The 16,811-nt window shown below is 35.9% G+C and overlaps 1 protein-coding gene across 2 annotated transcripts in view; it reads left to right on the top strand.

Annotated features, from left to right (window-relative positions):
• Atp9b (ATPase phospholipid transporting 9B) overlaps window positions 1-16,811 on the top strand; it is a 254,916-nt gene that overhangs the window by 68,951 nt on the left and 169,154 nt on the right. For both annotated transcript variants that reach the window (XM_078029853.1, XM_078029852.1), the window contains exon 7: window positions 13,942-13,993. In XM_078029853.1, coding sequence (XP_077885979.1) covers window positions 13,942-13,993 — 52 coding nt within the window. The remainder of the gene's footprint in view (window positions 1-13,941; window positions 13,994-16,811) is intronic.

Raw genomic sequence — 16,811 nt, 5'->3', positions numbered from 1 at the left:
TAGTGGTGACCATCCTTATACATTTGTCTTTGTACATTTATATAGGACAGATTCTGACTAGAGAGATTACTCAGCCTGTTAGTCATGCAAATTTTGCTAATTTTCCCTGCTTTTGTCATAGGCTGTATGTTTGCTATATTGATGGCCATGTTATTTAAATACCTTTAATTATACTTTACTTTTTGATTCTGGGCCTTGAACTCAGGGCCTTGTACATGCTACACATATGCTGTAGCACAGAGTTTTTGGTTATATTTTAAATATGGTGTGATAAATAAAAAAGAGAAGGAGGCTATTTCAGGTAAGCCTGAAAGGGCTATTGGCATTACAAAATGTAGCTCCTTTAGAGAATTTCAAGCTATTTGATGTTTCAAGAGTAGAGTTGATGTTTTTGAGGGTGGCTTAGAGGAATTGAAGGGTTGCTGGCATTATGGAAGAGCTCCTTGCCCTGAGTTAAACATTTCTAAATATTTCTCCTTTTCCCAACTTGATAAATTCATGTCAAGATTGAAGTAAGAGAGTGAGTTCTCTTTACAGTTTGTTAGTTCTTGTTACTTGTCTTAGGGTTTTCACTTACTGTTTTCTGTTTGTTTGTTTTTTTAAACTGATGGCCTGCTATAGTGCAGGTCCTCTAGGGCTGAAAGGAGGAGTTCTTTCATTAGTCACGGAGCCTACTTCCTTACGTGTGTGTCATAGAACATGTAGCTATTTTCTCTCTGTATTCCATGTTTCTCTGACAGTGGTATTGAGCAACAGAATTGTCCTCAGCTCCAGAACTCGATATTGAATAACCTTTTATTATACATGTCTTGGGTGGAAAACCATGAGTTACAGCTTTTCGAACTTAAACCCAATGTTAGGGACTTTACTTGTTAAAAATACTATTTGCAAGAGTTCATCATTTTTTTTCCAAAGAAGCAGTCTTTTTTTAAGATTTATTTTCTTAGTTATAGATGGACAGCATGTCTTTATTTTGTTTATTTTTATGTGGTTTTGAGGATTAAACCCAGTGTCTCACACATGCTAGGCAAACTCTCCACCACTGAGCCACAACCCCAGCCCCCAAAGAAACAATCTTTTGTTTTTTAAAAAAAAGCATTATTTAATAACACCCATATCAACTGATACTTGCAGAATTATAGTGCTCTGGATTATTCTAAACTTTAATATAATATTAAATAAGATAAAAGCTGTCAAAATATTTGTTTAAATAAAAATCATTTCCATTGAAGGTTATGTTATTTTTATGTTTGCAATATAGGAAAGAAAGAAATGCCAATTTGTCTCCTAGCTTACCAGGGTGTATCTAAAACTTGGGATAAATCTGTTTGCTAAAATGTTGCTTCTCTAGCACACATGAAGTAAAGAACTTGTGTAGACCATGGTCCTCTGGGGAAGAGGTGGCAAGTGCAGCCTTCACACAGTTCCTGCAGCCCATGGGTGTGTGCTGCCTCCATTGTTGCAGGATCAAAACAGACTCAATGGACCCTGTTGAGTGCCTTTTATACCCTGATTAGAACTAGCTTCTGGGGGAAGAGGATGTTGCTTTTCCTTCTTCTGGGAATAGCCATTTACTCTTTTGTTGTTTTTTTGCTTTTTAAAAATTTGTTTTAATTAGTTATACATGATAATAGAATGCATTATTTATACCCTATGATATGTCATACATAGATGGGATATAATTTCTTAATTTTCTGAGTATACATATTACAGAATCATATTGGTCATGTAGTCATATATATATATATATACACATACATTAATAATGTCTGTTTCGTTCTACTATCTTTCCTATCTCCACATCCTCTCTCATCATTTCCTTCTATCTAATTAATCTAAGGTAATGCTATTCTTCTGCACCCTCTCCCTCGCCTTATTGTGAATTAGCATCCGCATATTAGAGAAAATATTTGGCCTTTGGTTTTGTGGGATTGGCTCTTTTCACTTAGCATGATATCCTCCCAAAACATCCATTTACTGGTGAATGCCATAATTCCACTCTTCTTTAAAACTAACTAATATTCCATTGAATACATATACCACATTTTTTTTTTATTCATTCAGCTATTGAGGGACTCCTAGGTTGATTCCATAGTTTAGCTATGGTGAATTGTGCTGCTGTAAACATTGGTGTGGCTGCATTTCTGTAGTATGCTCATTTTAAGTCTTTTGGGTATAAACCTATGAGGGGAATAGCTGGGTCAAATGGTGGTTCCATTCCCAGCTTTCTGGAATCTCCATACTGCTTTCCATAGTGGTTGTACCAATTTTCAGTCCCATCAGCAATGTATTAGGGTACCTTTTTCCCCACATCCTCGCCAACATATATTGTTTTCTCTATTCTTGATGATTGCCATTCTGACAGGAGTGATTTGAAATCTTAATATAATTTTGATTTGCATATCTAATTGCTAGAGATGTTGAACATTTTTTCATATATTTGTTGATCAGTTGTATTTCTTCTTCTGTGAAGTGTCTGTTCAGTTCTGCTATTAGCTCGTTTATTGACTGGGTTATTTGTTTTTCTGGTGTTAAGTTTTTTGAGTTCTTTATATATCCTAGGGATTAATGCTTTATCGGAGGTGCATGTGTTAAAGATTTTCTCCCAATCTGTAGGCTTTCTCCTCACCTTATTGATTGTTCCCTTTTCTGAGAAGAAGCTTTTTAATTTAAATCCATCCCACCCATTTATTGATTCTTGATTTTACTTCTTGCGCTTTAGGAGTCTTGTTAGGGAAGTCAGATTCTAGGCTGACATCATGAAGATTTGTGCCTATTTTTTCTTGTCTCTGTTCTACTGCCTAAGTCTTTGATCCATTTGAGTTGATTTTTTTGCAGGGTGAGATAGGTTTAATTTCATTTTGCTTCATATGGATTTCCGGTTTTGCCAGCACCATTTGTTGGTAGGCTGCCTTTTCTCCAGTGAATGTTTTTGGCACCTTTGTCTAGAATGACATACCTGTATTTATGTGGGTCTGTCTTTGGGTCCTGTATTTTGTACCATTGGTCTACAAGTCTATTTTGGTGCCAGTACCATGCCGTTTCTGTTACTATTGCTCTGTAGTATAGTTTAAGGTCTCTTTATTTTATTTTTCTGAGTTAATGCGATTTGATAAATAAGTATTACAGTATATATTGTCATGCCCAGAAGAAACATTACAAAAAGTATGTGAAGAGATGTACTCTGAAGTTCTGTAAATAACCTGAGGTCCTCCAAACAAGGACTCAGAGTACACACAAAAAGGGAGAGATGAAAAATGGAGGAAATTATAGAAGAAAAGTAAAATAATGCATACTTGTATTCTGTTTTATTAATAAAGTATCCTAATTGTCAAAGTTCTGAACATAGCAGTAAAGTGAAATGCAGAGTGGATAGAAAACATGACTGAGCTCTACGCCATTGACAAGAACATGTCTTCCCGTCCACTCAGAAAGGAAGATACGTCACTTAAAATTGAACAAAACAAAAAAGCCGGTTATGGTAGTGGGCAAGAAAGTATCCTTTAGAATAATGGGGAAAAGTCAGTAAGAAGTTGCATTAGTATGTAAAAGATCTGAGAAGCAACAGCCCTGTCTAGATAGTTTCACTGGAGAATTCCTTAAAACCTTCAAAGGAGATTTACTATTAGTTTCACGCAGTAGCTTCTGGAAAATAGTTGGTGGAAATTTACTCAGCTCATTTTATGAGGTCGGGGTTATCTTTATACGAACACCAGAAAAAAAACCTCCCAGAGAGAATTACAGACTGATAGATATCCCCTAATGAAAATAGTCAGAAAATTTTTAAGAAAATATTTACCAATTGCCATCAGTAATAAAGAGAGTTCCTCAACATGAACAAGTAGAGGTGACTCCTGGAATGTAAGTCTAGTCCCGCATTCTGGAGTCAGCCAATGTGACCCACTCTATCAGAGACCAAGGAAAAATCTCATGACCAACAATTGATGATGGGAAAATATTTGATTAAGTTTAGTACCCATTGACACAAAAGCCTTCTGCAGGTAGGATTGGAGGACAGTAGCCTCATCCAGTCAGAAAGCATCTACAAACCCTGCAGCACGTCTTGTGGAGTGGTAAAGACTGGACCCTACTCTACTTGGACAAGGGGTGTTTGCTCTTACTAATCTTAGCTGGCCATTCTCATCTCTGAGCAAGGCAAGAAAGGAAATTAAGGACACAAAGCCTGGGAAGGAAAATAAAAATATCCCTGTTTGCAGGTGACATGATGGTATGTTGAACCTCACAAGAGATATATGAATATCCTCTGGGAAATAAAGTTCAACAAGGTGGCAGGTTATAAGATGAATATGCAAAAACGCATGTGAAAATGAAGTATATAACACTGTTACAGTCACTCTTGTAAAAGTGAAATCTCAAGCATGCTGTAAATTATAGGATGTTGATTAAAGCAGTGGAAAAAGACCTAAGTGAATGGACATATGAAGTTCTTGGGTTGCAACATGACACAGTTTTCCAAGCATTGATCTGTAGGCTTGGTGTAATTTCTATCAGAGTTGCAGGAAGTTTTATTGTTTGTTTTTAATAGGTTACTTATTTCCAAACAGCTAAAGCAGGTGCCACAAGGACAACAGCTGGGAGGGCTCTCTCTCTCTGATCTCAGTGCCTGCTCCATAGCCATATTGATCACAGCATGCATGGACGAGGGATGGAAACAAACCTTAACAACCTACACAGAGCTCAGAAGCAGACCATCAAGAGATACTATAGTGCTTCTAACAAAAGTGCCAATGCAGTAAATGGAGAAGAGGCACCTTTTTGACAGATGTGACCAGAGCATACATAGGTTAAAAGCCATCACTGATTTTGTACAAAATGTCAAGCTATAAAACTTAGGAAAAACGTAGGAGAACATACTAAGAATTAAGTTATAGAAAAATATTTCTTTGACTATACATGAAAATAATGCATAAAAGAAAAAGTTGATCAATTATATCTCATTAAAATTAAAAATGTGCTATTTGAAAAACCATGTGAATACAGTGGGGAAAAACAACAACAACCCCTAAAAAAGGAAACAAACAAACAAAAAACCCAAACAAGCTATGTACCAGGAGGAAAAACTTGTAAACCACATATCTGACAAAGATTTGTATCTGGAATATATGAAAACTCTCAAAACTCAACAGTAAAAAAATTCAAGTTAGAAAATTTAAAGAGACATTTTGTCAAATAGTTACAGATAGAAAATAAGCACATGAAATTCAACATGAGTAGCCATCAGGAAATAAAAATTAAACCAGTAAAGCATCAATACACATATATGAGAATGACTAAAATTAACAGGTGGTGACACTTCCAAATGCTGGCAACAGTGAGAAGAAAGTGGGTCCATGCATTTATTTTTGTGGGAATGCCAAATAGTACAGTAATTCTGAAAAGTTGTTGACTGTTTTATTCTTTTTTTAAAAAATTTTTTTTATTAGTTGCTCAGAACATTACAATGATCTTGACATATCGTACATTTGATTCAAATGGGGTACGTAACCTTAATCTTATTTTTCCACGTGTACAAATTGCAGGATCACATTGGTTATACAGCCACGTTTATAAATAGGGCCATACTAGTGTCTATTATATTGTGCTGCCCTTCCTATCCCCGCCTCCCCTCCCCTCCCCTCCCCTTCCCTCTTTATACCCAATCTTCTGTGACATGTTTCTCTCTCTCTCTTTTCTTCCCCTTCACACCATCTTATATGTAATTTTGCATAACAATGAGGGTCTCCTACCATCTTCCCTGCAATTCCCCTTCTCTCTCCCATTCCCATGCACCTCTCGTCCCTATTTAATGGTAATCTTCTTCTCATGCTCTTCCTCCCTGCTCTGTTTTAAGTTGCCCCCTTTATATCAAAGAAGACATTCTGCATTTGTTTTTTAGGGATTGGCTAGCTTCACTTAGCATAATCTGCTCTAATGCCATCCATTTCCCTGCAAATGCCATGATTTTATTGTTTTTTAGTGCTTAGTAATATTCCGTTGTGTATAAATGCCACATTTTTTTTTATCCATTCATCTATTGAAGGGCATTTGGGTTGGTTCCACAGTTTAGCTATTGTGAATTGTGCTGATGTGAACATTGATGTAGCTGTGTCCCTGTTGTATGCTCTTTTTTAGATCTTTTGGGTATAGTCCAAGAAGGGGAATAGCTGGGTCAAATGGTGGTTCCATTCCCAGCTTTCCAAGGAATCTCCATACTACTTTCCAAATTGGCTGAACTAATTTGCAGTCCCACCAGCAATGTACAAGTGTAACTTTTTTCCCACATCCTTGCCAGCACTTGTTATTGTTTGACTTCATAATGGCTGCCATTCTTACTGGAGTGAGATGGTATCTTAGGGTGGTTTTGATTTGCATTTCTTTGATTGCTAGAGATGGTGAGCATTTTTTCGTGTATTTGTTGATTGATTGTATGTCTTCCTCTGAGAAGTGTCTGTTCAGATCCTTGGCCCATTTGTTGATTGGATTATTTGTTTTCTTGTTGTTTGATTTTTTGAGTTCTTTGTATACTCTGGAGATTAGAGCTCTATCTGAAGTGTGAGGAGTAAATATTGTTCCCAGGATGTAGGCTCCCTATTTACCTCTCTTATTGTTTCTCTTGCTGAGAAAAAACTTTTTAGTTTGAATATGTCCCATTTCTTGATTCTTGATTTTAACTCTTGTGCTATAGGTGTCCAATTAAGGAATTTGGAGCCCGACCCCACGAGATGGATATTAGGGCCAACTTTTTCTTCTATTAGAAGCAAAGTTTCTGGTTTGATTCCTAGCTCTTGATCTATTTTGAGTTAACTTTTGTGCAAGGTGAGAAAAAGGGATTCAGTTTCATTTTGTTGCATATGGATTTCCAGTTCTCCCAGCACCATTTATTGAAGATGCTATCCTTTCTCCGTTGCATGCTTTTGGCACCTTTGTCTAATATAAGGTAGTTCTAATTTTGTGGACTGGTCTCTGTGTCCTCTATTCTGTACCATTGGTCTACCTGCCTGTTTTGGTACCAGTACCATGCTGTTTTTGTTACTATTGCTCTCTAGTATAGTTTAAAATCTGGTATCGCTATACTGTCAGTTTCACTCTTCCTGTGTAGAATTGCTTTTGCTATTTTGGGTCTTTTATTTTTCCAGATGAATTTCATGATTGGTTTTTCTGTTTCTACGAGGAATGCCATTGAGATTTTGATTGGCATTGCATTAAACTCTATAGAGTACTTTTGGTAATATGACCATTTTAATGATATTAGTTCTGCCTATCCATGAACAAGGTATATCTTTCCACCTTCTAAGGTCTTCTTCTATTTCTTACTTTAGGGTTCTGTAGTTTTTGTTGTATAGTTCTTTCACCTCTTTTATTAGGTTGATTCCCAAGTATTTTATTTTTTTTGAGGATATTGTGAATGGGATGGTTGTTCTCATTACCATTTCAGATTTGTCACTGGTGTACAGGAATGCCTTTGATTTATGCATGTTGATTTTATATCCTGCCACTTTGCTGAATTCATTTACTAGCTCTAAAAGTTTCTTGGTAGAACCTTTTGGGTCTGCTAGGTATAGGATCATGTCATCCGCAAATAGTGATAATTTAAGTTCTTCTTTTCCTATCTTTATGCCTTTAATTTCTTCGTCTGTCTAATTGCTCTGGCCAGTGTTTCACGAACTATGTTGAACAGAAATGGTGAGAGAGGTCATCCCTGTCTTGTTCCAGATTTTAGAGGGAATACCTTCAATTTTTCTCCATTCAGAATGATGCTAGCCTAAGACTTAGCATATATTGCTTTTACAATGTTGAGGTATGTTCCTGTTATCCCTAGTTTTTCTAGTATTTTGAACACAAAGGGATATTGTCCTTTGTTGAATGCTTTTTCTGCATCTATTGAGATGATCATATGGTTCTTATCTTTAAGTCTATTGATGTGGTGAATAACATTTATTGATTTCTGTATATTGAACCAGCCTTGCATCCCAGGGATGAATCCTACTTGATCATGATGCATGATCTTTTTGATATGTTTCTGTATTCAATTTGCCAGAATTTTATTGAGGATTTTTGCATCTTATGTTCATTAGAGATATTGGTCTGTAGTGTTCTTTCTTTGAAGTGTCTTTGTCTGGTTTAGGAATAAGGGTGATGTGGGCCTCGTAGAATGAATTTGGAAGTTCTCCCTCTTTTTCTATTTCCTGAAATAGCTTGAAAAGTATTGGTATTAGTTCTTCTTTAAAGGTTTTGCAAAACTCTGCTGTATACCCATCCGGTCCAGGGCTTTTCTTGGTTGGTAGTCTTTTGATGGCTTCTTGTATTTCCTCAATTGATATTGGTCTGTTTAGGTTTTATATATCCTCCTGACTCAATCTGGGCAGATCATATGACTTAAGAAAATATCGATGTCTTCACTATCTTCTATTTTATTGGAGTGTAAGGATTCAAAATAATTTCTAATTATCTTCTGTATTTCTGAAGTGTCTGTTGTGATATTGCCTTTTTCATCCCGTATGCTAGTAATTTGAGTTCTCTCTCTTCTTCTCTTCGTTAGAATGGCTAAGGATCTGTCGATCTTATTTATTTTTTCAAAGAACCAACTTTTAGTTTTGTCAATTTTTTCAATTGTTTCTTTTGTTTCGATTTTATTGATTTCAGTTCTGATTTTAATTATTTGTTGCCTTCTACTACTTTTGCTGTTGTTTTGCTCTTCTTTTTCTAGGGTTTTGAGATGAAGTGTGAGATCATTTATTTGTTGTTTTTTTTTTTTCTTTTTTTAAGGAATGAACTCCAAGCAATGAATTTTCCTCTTAGAACTGCTTTCATTGTGTCCCATAGATTCTGATATGTTGTGTCTGTGTTTTCATTTATCTCTAAGAATTTTTTAATTTCCTCCTTGATGTCTTCTGTAACCCATTGATCATTCAGTAACATATTGTCCGTTCTTCAAGTAATATAGGATTTTTCCTTCCTTTATCGTTGATTTCCAGTTTCATTCCATTATGATCAGTTAGGAGGCATGGTATTATCTCTACTCCTTCTAAGAATTGCCTTGTGATATAATATATGGCCTATTTTTGAGAAGGATCCATTTGCTGCTGAGAAAAATGTGTAACCGCTTGATGTTGGGTGGTATATTTATATATGTCAATTAAGTCTAGGTTATTAATTGTATTATTGAGTTCTATAGTTTCTTTATTCAACTTTTGTTTGGAAGATCTGTCCAGTGGTGAGAGAGGTGTGTTGAAGTCTCCCATAATTATTGTATTGTGGTCTATTTGACTCTTGAACTTGAGGAGAGTTTGTTTGATGAACATAGCTGCACCATTGTTTGGGGCATATATATTTATGATTGTTATGTCTTGTTGGTGTATGGTTCCCTTGAGCAGTTCTTCTTTATCCCTTTTGATTAACTTTGGCTTGAAGTCTGTTTTATTTGATATGAGTATGGACACTCCTGCTTGCTTCCGAGGTCCATGTGAATGGTATGAATTTTCCCAACCCTTCACCTTCAGTCTATATATGTCTTTTCCTATCAGATGCGTCTCCTGTAGGCAGCATATTGTTGGATCTTTTTTTTTGATTCATTCTACTAGCCTGTGTCTCTTGATTGGTGAGTTTAAGCCATTAACATTTACGGTTACTATTGAGATATGGTTTGTACTTCCAGCCGTATTTGTTTATTTATGTTACTTAATATGATTTATTTTTCCTCTTTGATTATTTTTTCCTTTACTGTACTATGTCCCGCTGTTGGTTTTCATTGTTATTTTTCTTTTCCTCTTCCTGTAATGTTTTGCCAAGGATGTTTTGAAGAGCTGGTTTTCTAGCTGCAAATTCTTTTAACTTTTGTTTATCGTGGAAGGTTTTAATTTCATCTTCCATCCTGAAGCTTAATTTCGCTGGATACACGATTCTTGTTTGGAACCCATTTTCTTTCAGCATTTGAAATATGTTTATTTAAAAATAAAACAAATGTGCTACGATCATATGGCCAATAGTCAAACTTATAAATACTTTTACCCAGAGAGAGTTTATAATTTATGTCGATACAGCATCCTGTTTTGGAAAGTTTACATCTCCATTTTCCATAATAGTTCCTAATTGGAAACAGTCCTGAAGTTGTGAACAGATTTGACTGGGTAGACATACTGTTGTGTGTCAACACCATGGGGAAGCATGCTAAGGAAAATCAAGGTGCTCCTTGCAGAATGGTCATGGTTTTAAGGGGAGGAAAATAAACAAATACTATCTAAAAACAACTGGACATTATCTTGTTCATGTATGACTCCTTGGAAAATAAGACAGGTTTAGAGAATGAAGATTAATGGCCTGAAGTGAAATTAAGAAAAAATTTCATTTATGGTAGTATTAAAATGAATAAAATGCTTAAGAATAAATTTATCAAAAGAAATAAAAACCTTGTAGTTTGAAAATTCAAAACTTTTTTGAAACATGTTCAAGAAGACCTAAGTAAATGTAGACATCCGATACTGATAGATACAAATGGCAATGTTGTTAAAATGTCAGTACTTTCCAAACTGATCTGTAGATCCATACTGTCCAAGCTGATCTCTAGAATTCTGTGGAAAACAATTTTGAGAAAAGTTGAACAAGTTTTGCATACTCATTTCAAAGTTCCAGTAATTTATACAGCATATACTAGACTGTTTTTGAACTTGAGAATCTGGGAGTAAAGCTTGAAATTTATGGTTAATTTGTTGATTCTTGATAAGGATGCTTCAAAAATTCAATGAGGCCAGATACGGTACATGCTTGTAATCCCGCTGAGGCAGGAGGATCACAAGTTCAAAGCCAGCCTCAGCAACTTATTGAGGCCCTAAGCAACTTAGTGAGACCCTATCTCAAAAACATGGTGAGGACCAGGCAGGATGTGTGTGGTTCAGTGGTTAAGCACCCTTTGATTTAATCCCCTAAAAAAAAAAAAAAAGTGAGGTCATGTGCTTGGACAGGTACCCCTTATTCATTCCACAATTAATGGGTATTTGGTTTGCTTCTGAGGTTTGCCCTCAGGAATGGTAGATATATCTGTGTTGTTGAACTGTCTTCTGACATGTACATGCATACATGGATGTTACACATGAACCCAGGAGTGCAATGGGTGTTGGGTTCTGTGCAAAGTGGCATATCCATTTATGCTCTCATCAGCAGTGACTTCACGCTTGCCAGCACTTGCATTGCCAGCTGTTTTAATTTACATTTCTGATGTGAATGTTGTAGTTGTGATCCTAGTGTACATTTCTTTGAAGTCTAGTCAGTTGGGTATCTTTTCATATGGTAGTGCAGGTTTGATATTAGTAAATAGACCTTGAAGATATCTTGCAGTTTTGTTTTCCCTTAATTAGCTCTTCTTTCTGTCAGTGTGAAGGCCTTTATGTATTGTGAATCAGTGTGGTTATATGTGCTGTACGTATCTTCTTTCTTCCTTCCTGGTGGGCAGAAGTTCTTAATTTTAATGAATTATACTTTATTAATCTTCTCATTTATGCTTAGTTCTTTTTTCTTTTTAAAAATTTTCTGGTGGTGATGAGCACTTACTGTAATCCTAAATCTTGGGGAGGCTAAGGCTGGAGAATCACTAGTTCAGGGGCAGCCTGGGCAACTTACGAAGATCCTCAGCCTCTTATCGAGACCTTGTTTTAACATAAAAAATAAAGAAGGGGCTGAGGATGTAGCTCAATGGAAAAGTGCCTCTGGGTTCATTTCCCAGTACCCCCCCCAAAAAAAATAAATAAAATAAAATAAAAAATCCCTACAAAAAAGTCATAAAACACTATTATAATATATAATAAGTGACAAGACAATTAAGCAGAGAAAGAAAATAAATGCTGGATTATCGTTTAGAGATTTTGCTGGTTTTACTTTTACATTTAAAACTATAGTGTGGCATAGAGGTCAGGTATCATTCCTGCACCTCCCCTTTGGGCATCCAGTTTTCTCAGTACTTTTTATTGGAAAGACCATTGTTTTTTTGTTGGTCTGTAATGCCACCCTATAAATCTATGTGTGCTCATCTCTGGATTTCCCAGTTTTGCATGGGCATAATTACCTTGGTGTAATGCTATCTTGTATTAATTGGTCCAGTTTTATTTCTAGTGTCATTAAGTTGTAGAGTCAGTCCTCACTCTCTTCTTGGTTATTCTTGGCCTTAGCAGCTCCCTGTATAGCTGAGAGAAACCCTTATCAGTTCCCACCAAAATAGAGGGGGGTAAAAATCAACTAAGATTTTGTTTGTATGTATGTTGATTGTATGTTTCAATTTATGGGTATTTGACAACTTTGCAATTACATTGTAATTTCTGAGCAGGATACATTTTAAGTTTAATTTCTCTAGTAATGTTTTATATTTTTCATTAGAGGTCTTGAGCATCTTTTATTAGTTTATTCTAATGTTGATTTTTTTTTAATTACTGAAATGGACATGTTTAATATTACTTACTTTTTTGCTGTTTGTTACTGGTATATATCCATGTATCTATTTATTTGTGTGTGTGTTAGTCAGCTTTCCATTGCTATGACAGAATACTTAAGAAAAACAAAGAAGGAAAGATTTGTTAAGTCTCATAGTTTTAGAGATTTCAGCCCATAGTTGCTTGGATCCAGGCTATGGGCTTGAAGTGAAGTGGAACAGCATGGTGGGGAGCTTTTTGGTGGAGCAAAACTGCTAATCTCATGATGGCTCGGAAGCTGAAAGAGAGGGGAAGAGAGCACACCTGTATGTAGAGGAAAGGGCTAGGGACAAGATATGGCCTTCAAGGGCATGCCCCCAAGGACATTCCTCCTGAACTACGCCACACTTCCAAGTGTCCATCACCTCCCAATAGCACCACCCTGCTGGGATCCAAATCTTTAACACACAAGCTTTAGGGGACATTTAGGACCCAAACCATAACAGTACATGTTTTTCTCTGTGTCATTAAGTTTTGCCGTTACATGCATTTACATCCATGTGGTTTCTTTGGAATGTATTGGCTATTTTTTTTCCCTGCTTTCAAGCTCCAAAATTGATGACATCAAGCCTCTTTTCTGTTCTTTTGTACGCATTGATTTATGTGATTTTCCTCTTGACATCTTTCTGACTTTGGTTGTTGTACTCATTTTCTTGTCAAGTTTTTATTATCTTTTCGGTTTAAATTTTTTCTAATTTCTACTGTGATTCCTTCTTTGACCTTTAGAGATCTTTGTCCTTTAGAGATCTACTGGTCATGCTTCTTAGTAGTGTTAGAAAGAATAGCAGTATCCAGCATAATGTTTCAGCCTTAATAACTTAATATTTGTTTTTACTACTACTTATTGACTAGGCCATTTCTTTGTCATATGGAAAAGTACACATATTTAGAAAATTATGTGAAATATTCTTATTTTAAGTACATATTTTTTTAGCTTGATTTCCCCCTCCCATTAGGGTTTCCAATTGATAAAATGATTATGATGATGATTAAATGTTTGAATTGTGACTAGTAAAAATTTTTATGTGCCATATATCTTTGAGTTCCTTTTCTGTCATAAAAGAAGAGCTCCTCTATTTTGTGAGATTTTGTTTGCTTAGTCATGCATTTATTAATTCACTGTATTTTAATGATGTGCTGTTATATGTTGGATATTGGACAGTCACTGCCCTCACTCTGTAGGGCCTTTTCATCTAATGGAAAGGATGAATTTTTATAAGGCAGTAGCTATTGTGTGAGTTAAAGTGCAACAGAAGCCATGAAAACGGCAATATTTAACACTTTGCCGACACAAAGCGTTTCGTAAGTCATTGCCAAATGCCATTTACATCTCTAGATGATGTATTAAAATAACTAATAACATATTAGTTATTTCAACATAATTTTAATGAAGACATTATTGTAGTTAGCTGTTTTACTTTGGAATGGAATAATGTAATTTGTAAAGCTTCATATAGGTAATTAATATTTTTTTTATTATTTGCAGAATCAAAGAATTCCGTCAGACATGGTATTTCTTAGAACTTCAGAGAAAGCAGGTATTTTTATTTTTTTGCACTGTTGTTGATTCAGTATTTTGGCAGTTTGTTATTTTAAGAAGTAAGAGTTAAGTTTATGCCTATAAAAATTTCCCTGATAATATTTTGAATTTATTAGTTTCTAATAATCTTTAGTTCTTGATATTTACAAAGGTGGCTTGAATAATCCTGTCACAACCTCTGTACCTTAATTAGTTTTTCATCTTTTCATATTCAGATCTAATTAATTAAATGATGTCATTGCTCAAAACTAGATTGCTGTTTTGTGTTTGCAATTTTATTCATTAATTCAGCAAATAGTTATTTACTTACCACTTCCTTCAGACAAGGCATTAATTGTTGCTTACAAGAGAGAATAAAATCCATAGAAGTCCATACATACAATGACCATTAGTAGTAATCCTATTGCATAGGTCCTATAGTGGTGACAAGAGCTGTTAGGGTTATGTGAGAGTGCTGCCTAGGTGAGTTGCCTTACTCTTCACAGGAAAAACAACATTTAGATGGCCTGAACTTTGAATGAGTAAAAAGTGGAAAGAGTAAGGGGAGGGAAGCCTCATGTGGTTGACTGGAGAGGCCATGTTGAAAATCTGTTAATTCTTCATCTGAGTCTCTAGTCAGTTCCTGATTGTGTGACCTGGCTTTGTGGACTGAGGGCAGTTAGTCAACGAGTGTCCAGAGCTTCTTTCTGCCCATTTCTGAAATTCGTTGAGTACGTGAACCATGATTTTGTAGGAAACTCAGCATATTGTCATTTGTTTGTGTGCTTAGCGTATGTACTATTTCTAGTATGAATACTTTTTTTTTTTGGCTAGCTATATAGTTGGTAGTTATTCACCTTGTCAAAGAAGGCTGTCATCAGCAGAGGAGTTAACCTTAGAATTAAGTGACCTATGGATTCGGTTCTTTACTGTATCATGTGTTATTTAATGTGAGTTCTTAGGTTCCTAACTGGGGCAGACATTGGTAAGGTACTCTGCACCTCTTGGAAACAGCTGGGCTCCTAGTTTATCCTGTCCAGTGAAGTGGATCCATGCCTCTGGGCTCTGTCCTGGAGAGTAGGAGCTGAAAGTCTTCCACGTACTTTGCGATGTGCCTACTGTTTCCTTTCTAACTCAATGGCAGCCTTGGAAACTGCTGGTTGAAGGCACAGAACTTACATCAGTGTGGCTTCCTGAATGACTGCATTTGGAATAAAGTTTCTCCCGTTCCATTGCCAAATGGATTCTGTTGGAGGGAGGGATAAATCTCTATTGTGAAGCACTGAAGTTGCTAGTTTGTTCTTTACCATAGCTGTTGTTTCTTAGTGTGTTGTCTTCTTGATCTCTGTTTTGGAAGCCTTCTCTTTTTTTTTTACAAATAGTGTGATTTGCTTTTAGAATTTTTGCATGTGTATTTTGAAACTATCATTGGGTAGCATTGGAGTATAAAGTGCTCCATTTTCAAGTATTTCTAGTCATTCCCTGGAGTGCAGTGAGGCTACCTCAGTGTTGCAGCAACACAATGATAGGCAGGCTTCCTTCATCACAGGGCATATTCGGTGCAGTGCTCTGTTGCATAGAGCAGTCTGCCAGATGGTGAGGGAACTCTGTTGGTGAGGCCCCTGGGAGACCCATCTCCTTGGCTGTGTACACATGCCAGAACAGATACCTCTCAGTCTCAGCACATAAGCCTGTGCTGCTAAATTTTTGATTGCAAGTGTTTTGTTAAGGATTTATGCCTCTGTGTTCATAAAGGATATATTGATTGTTTGTTTTGTTTTTCCTTATAATATCTTTGGTGTCAAGGTAGTATGTATAGTCCTGGCCTTTGAGTGAGTTAGGAAGTGTTCTTTCTTCTTCAACTTTTTTGGAAGTTTATGAAGAATCATTATTGAATTCTTCATTAATGTTTGGTAAAAGTCACCCATGCAGTCATCTGGGACTAGATTTTATTTTGAGATTTTTTTTTTTTTAACTAATTTTCTTGTTAGAAGCCTTTTCAGATTGTTTCTTGAGTTAGTTTTGGCAGTTCATGTCTTTTTAGGAATTTGTGCATTGTATCCATCTAATTTGTTAGCATGCTGTTCTTAGTATTCCCTTGTAATACTTTTTATTTCCTCAGTGATGGTAGTGATGTCCTCTCCTTTGTTCTTGATTTTAATAATGTAATGCGTCTCTTTTTCTTAGTCACTCCAGCTAAAGGTTTGTTGATTTTGTTGATCTTTCCAAAGAACTAATTTTGGGTTTTAATAATTTTTTTTCAGTTACTCTCTGTTTCTTCTTTCAGTGTCTTTATTACTTCCTTCCATTCATTTTGGGTTCTGTTTTCTTTTGTACTTCTAGTTTCTTAAGGTGGAAAGTTTGATGAGGTCTTTATAGTATAGGCATTAAAATTACATTTCTACCCAAATGCTGCTGTTGCTGCATCCCCAAAAGTTTGGTATGTTGTGTTTTCATTTTCATGCTCTCAATAGCATTTTTAAATTTTGCTTGTGATTTCTTTTTTAACCCATTGTTAGATGATGAAGATGTTTAGTTTCCAGGTATTTGTGGATTTTTTTTTTTTTAATTTCCTACCATCGCTGATTTCTGGTTTCATTCTGTTGCGGTTGAAGAACACACTCTGTGGCCTCAGGCAGATTGACCCAGATTTGTGCTCTGAAGCGAACCCCTGTGCTCTAGAGCAGGCTCTGTGTTTTGTCACTGAGATGTAGCATGTCCAGTGGGTGGGTGTTTGTCAGTTCTGGTGGGTCTGCAGCATTGGTCACATCTTATTGTCTTCTATCTAGTTATTCTGTTCATGGTGGAAAGTAAAGTGGTGTAGCTTGCAGCTATTT

The sequence above is a fragment of the Ictidomys tridecemlineatus genome, chromosome 13 (genome assembly GCF_052094955.1).
Source record: "Ictidomys tridecemlineatus isolate mIctTri1 chromosome 13, mIctTri1.hap1, whole genome shotgun sequence".
Taxonomy (NCBI): domain Eukaryota; kingdom Metazoa; phylum Chordata; class Mammalia; order Rodentia; family Sciuridae; genus Ictidomys; species Ictidomys tridecemlineatus.
The sequence above is the reverse complement of the archived record's forward strand: the minus strand, read 5'-3'. Positions and strand labels throughout refer to the sequence as shown.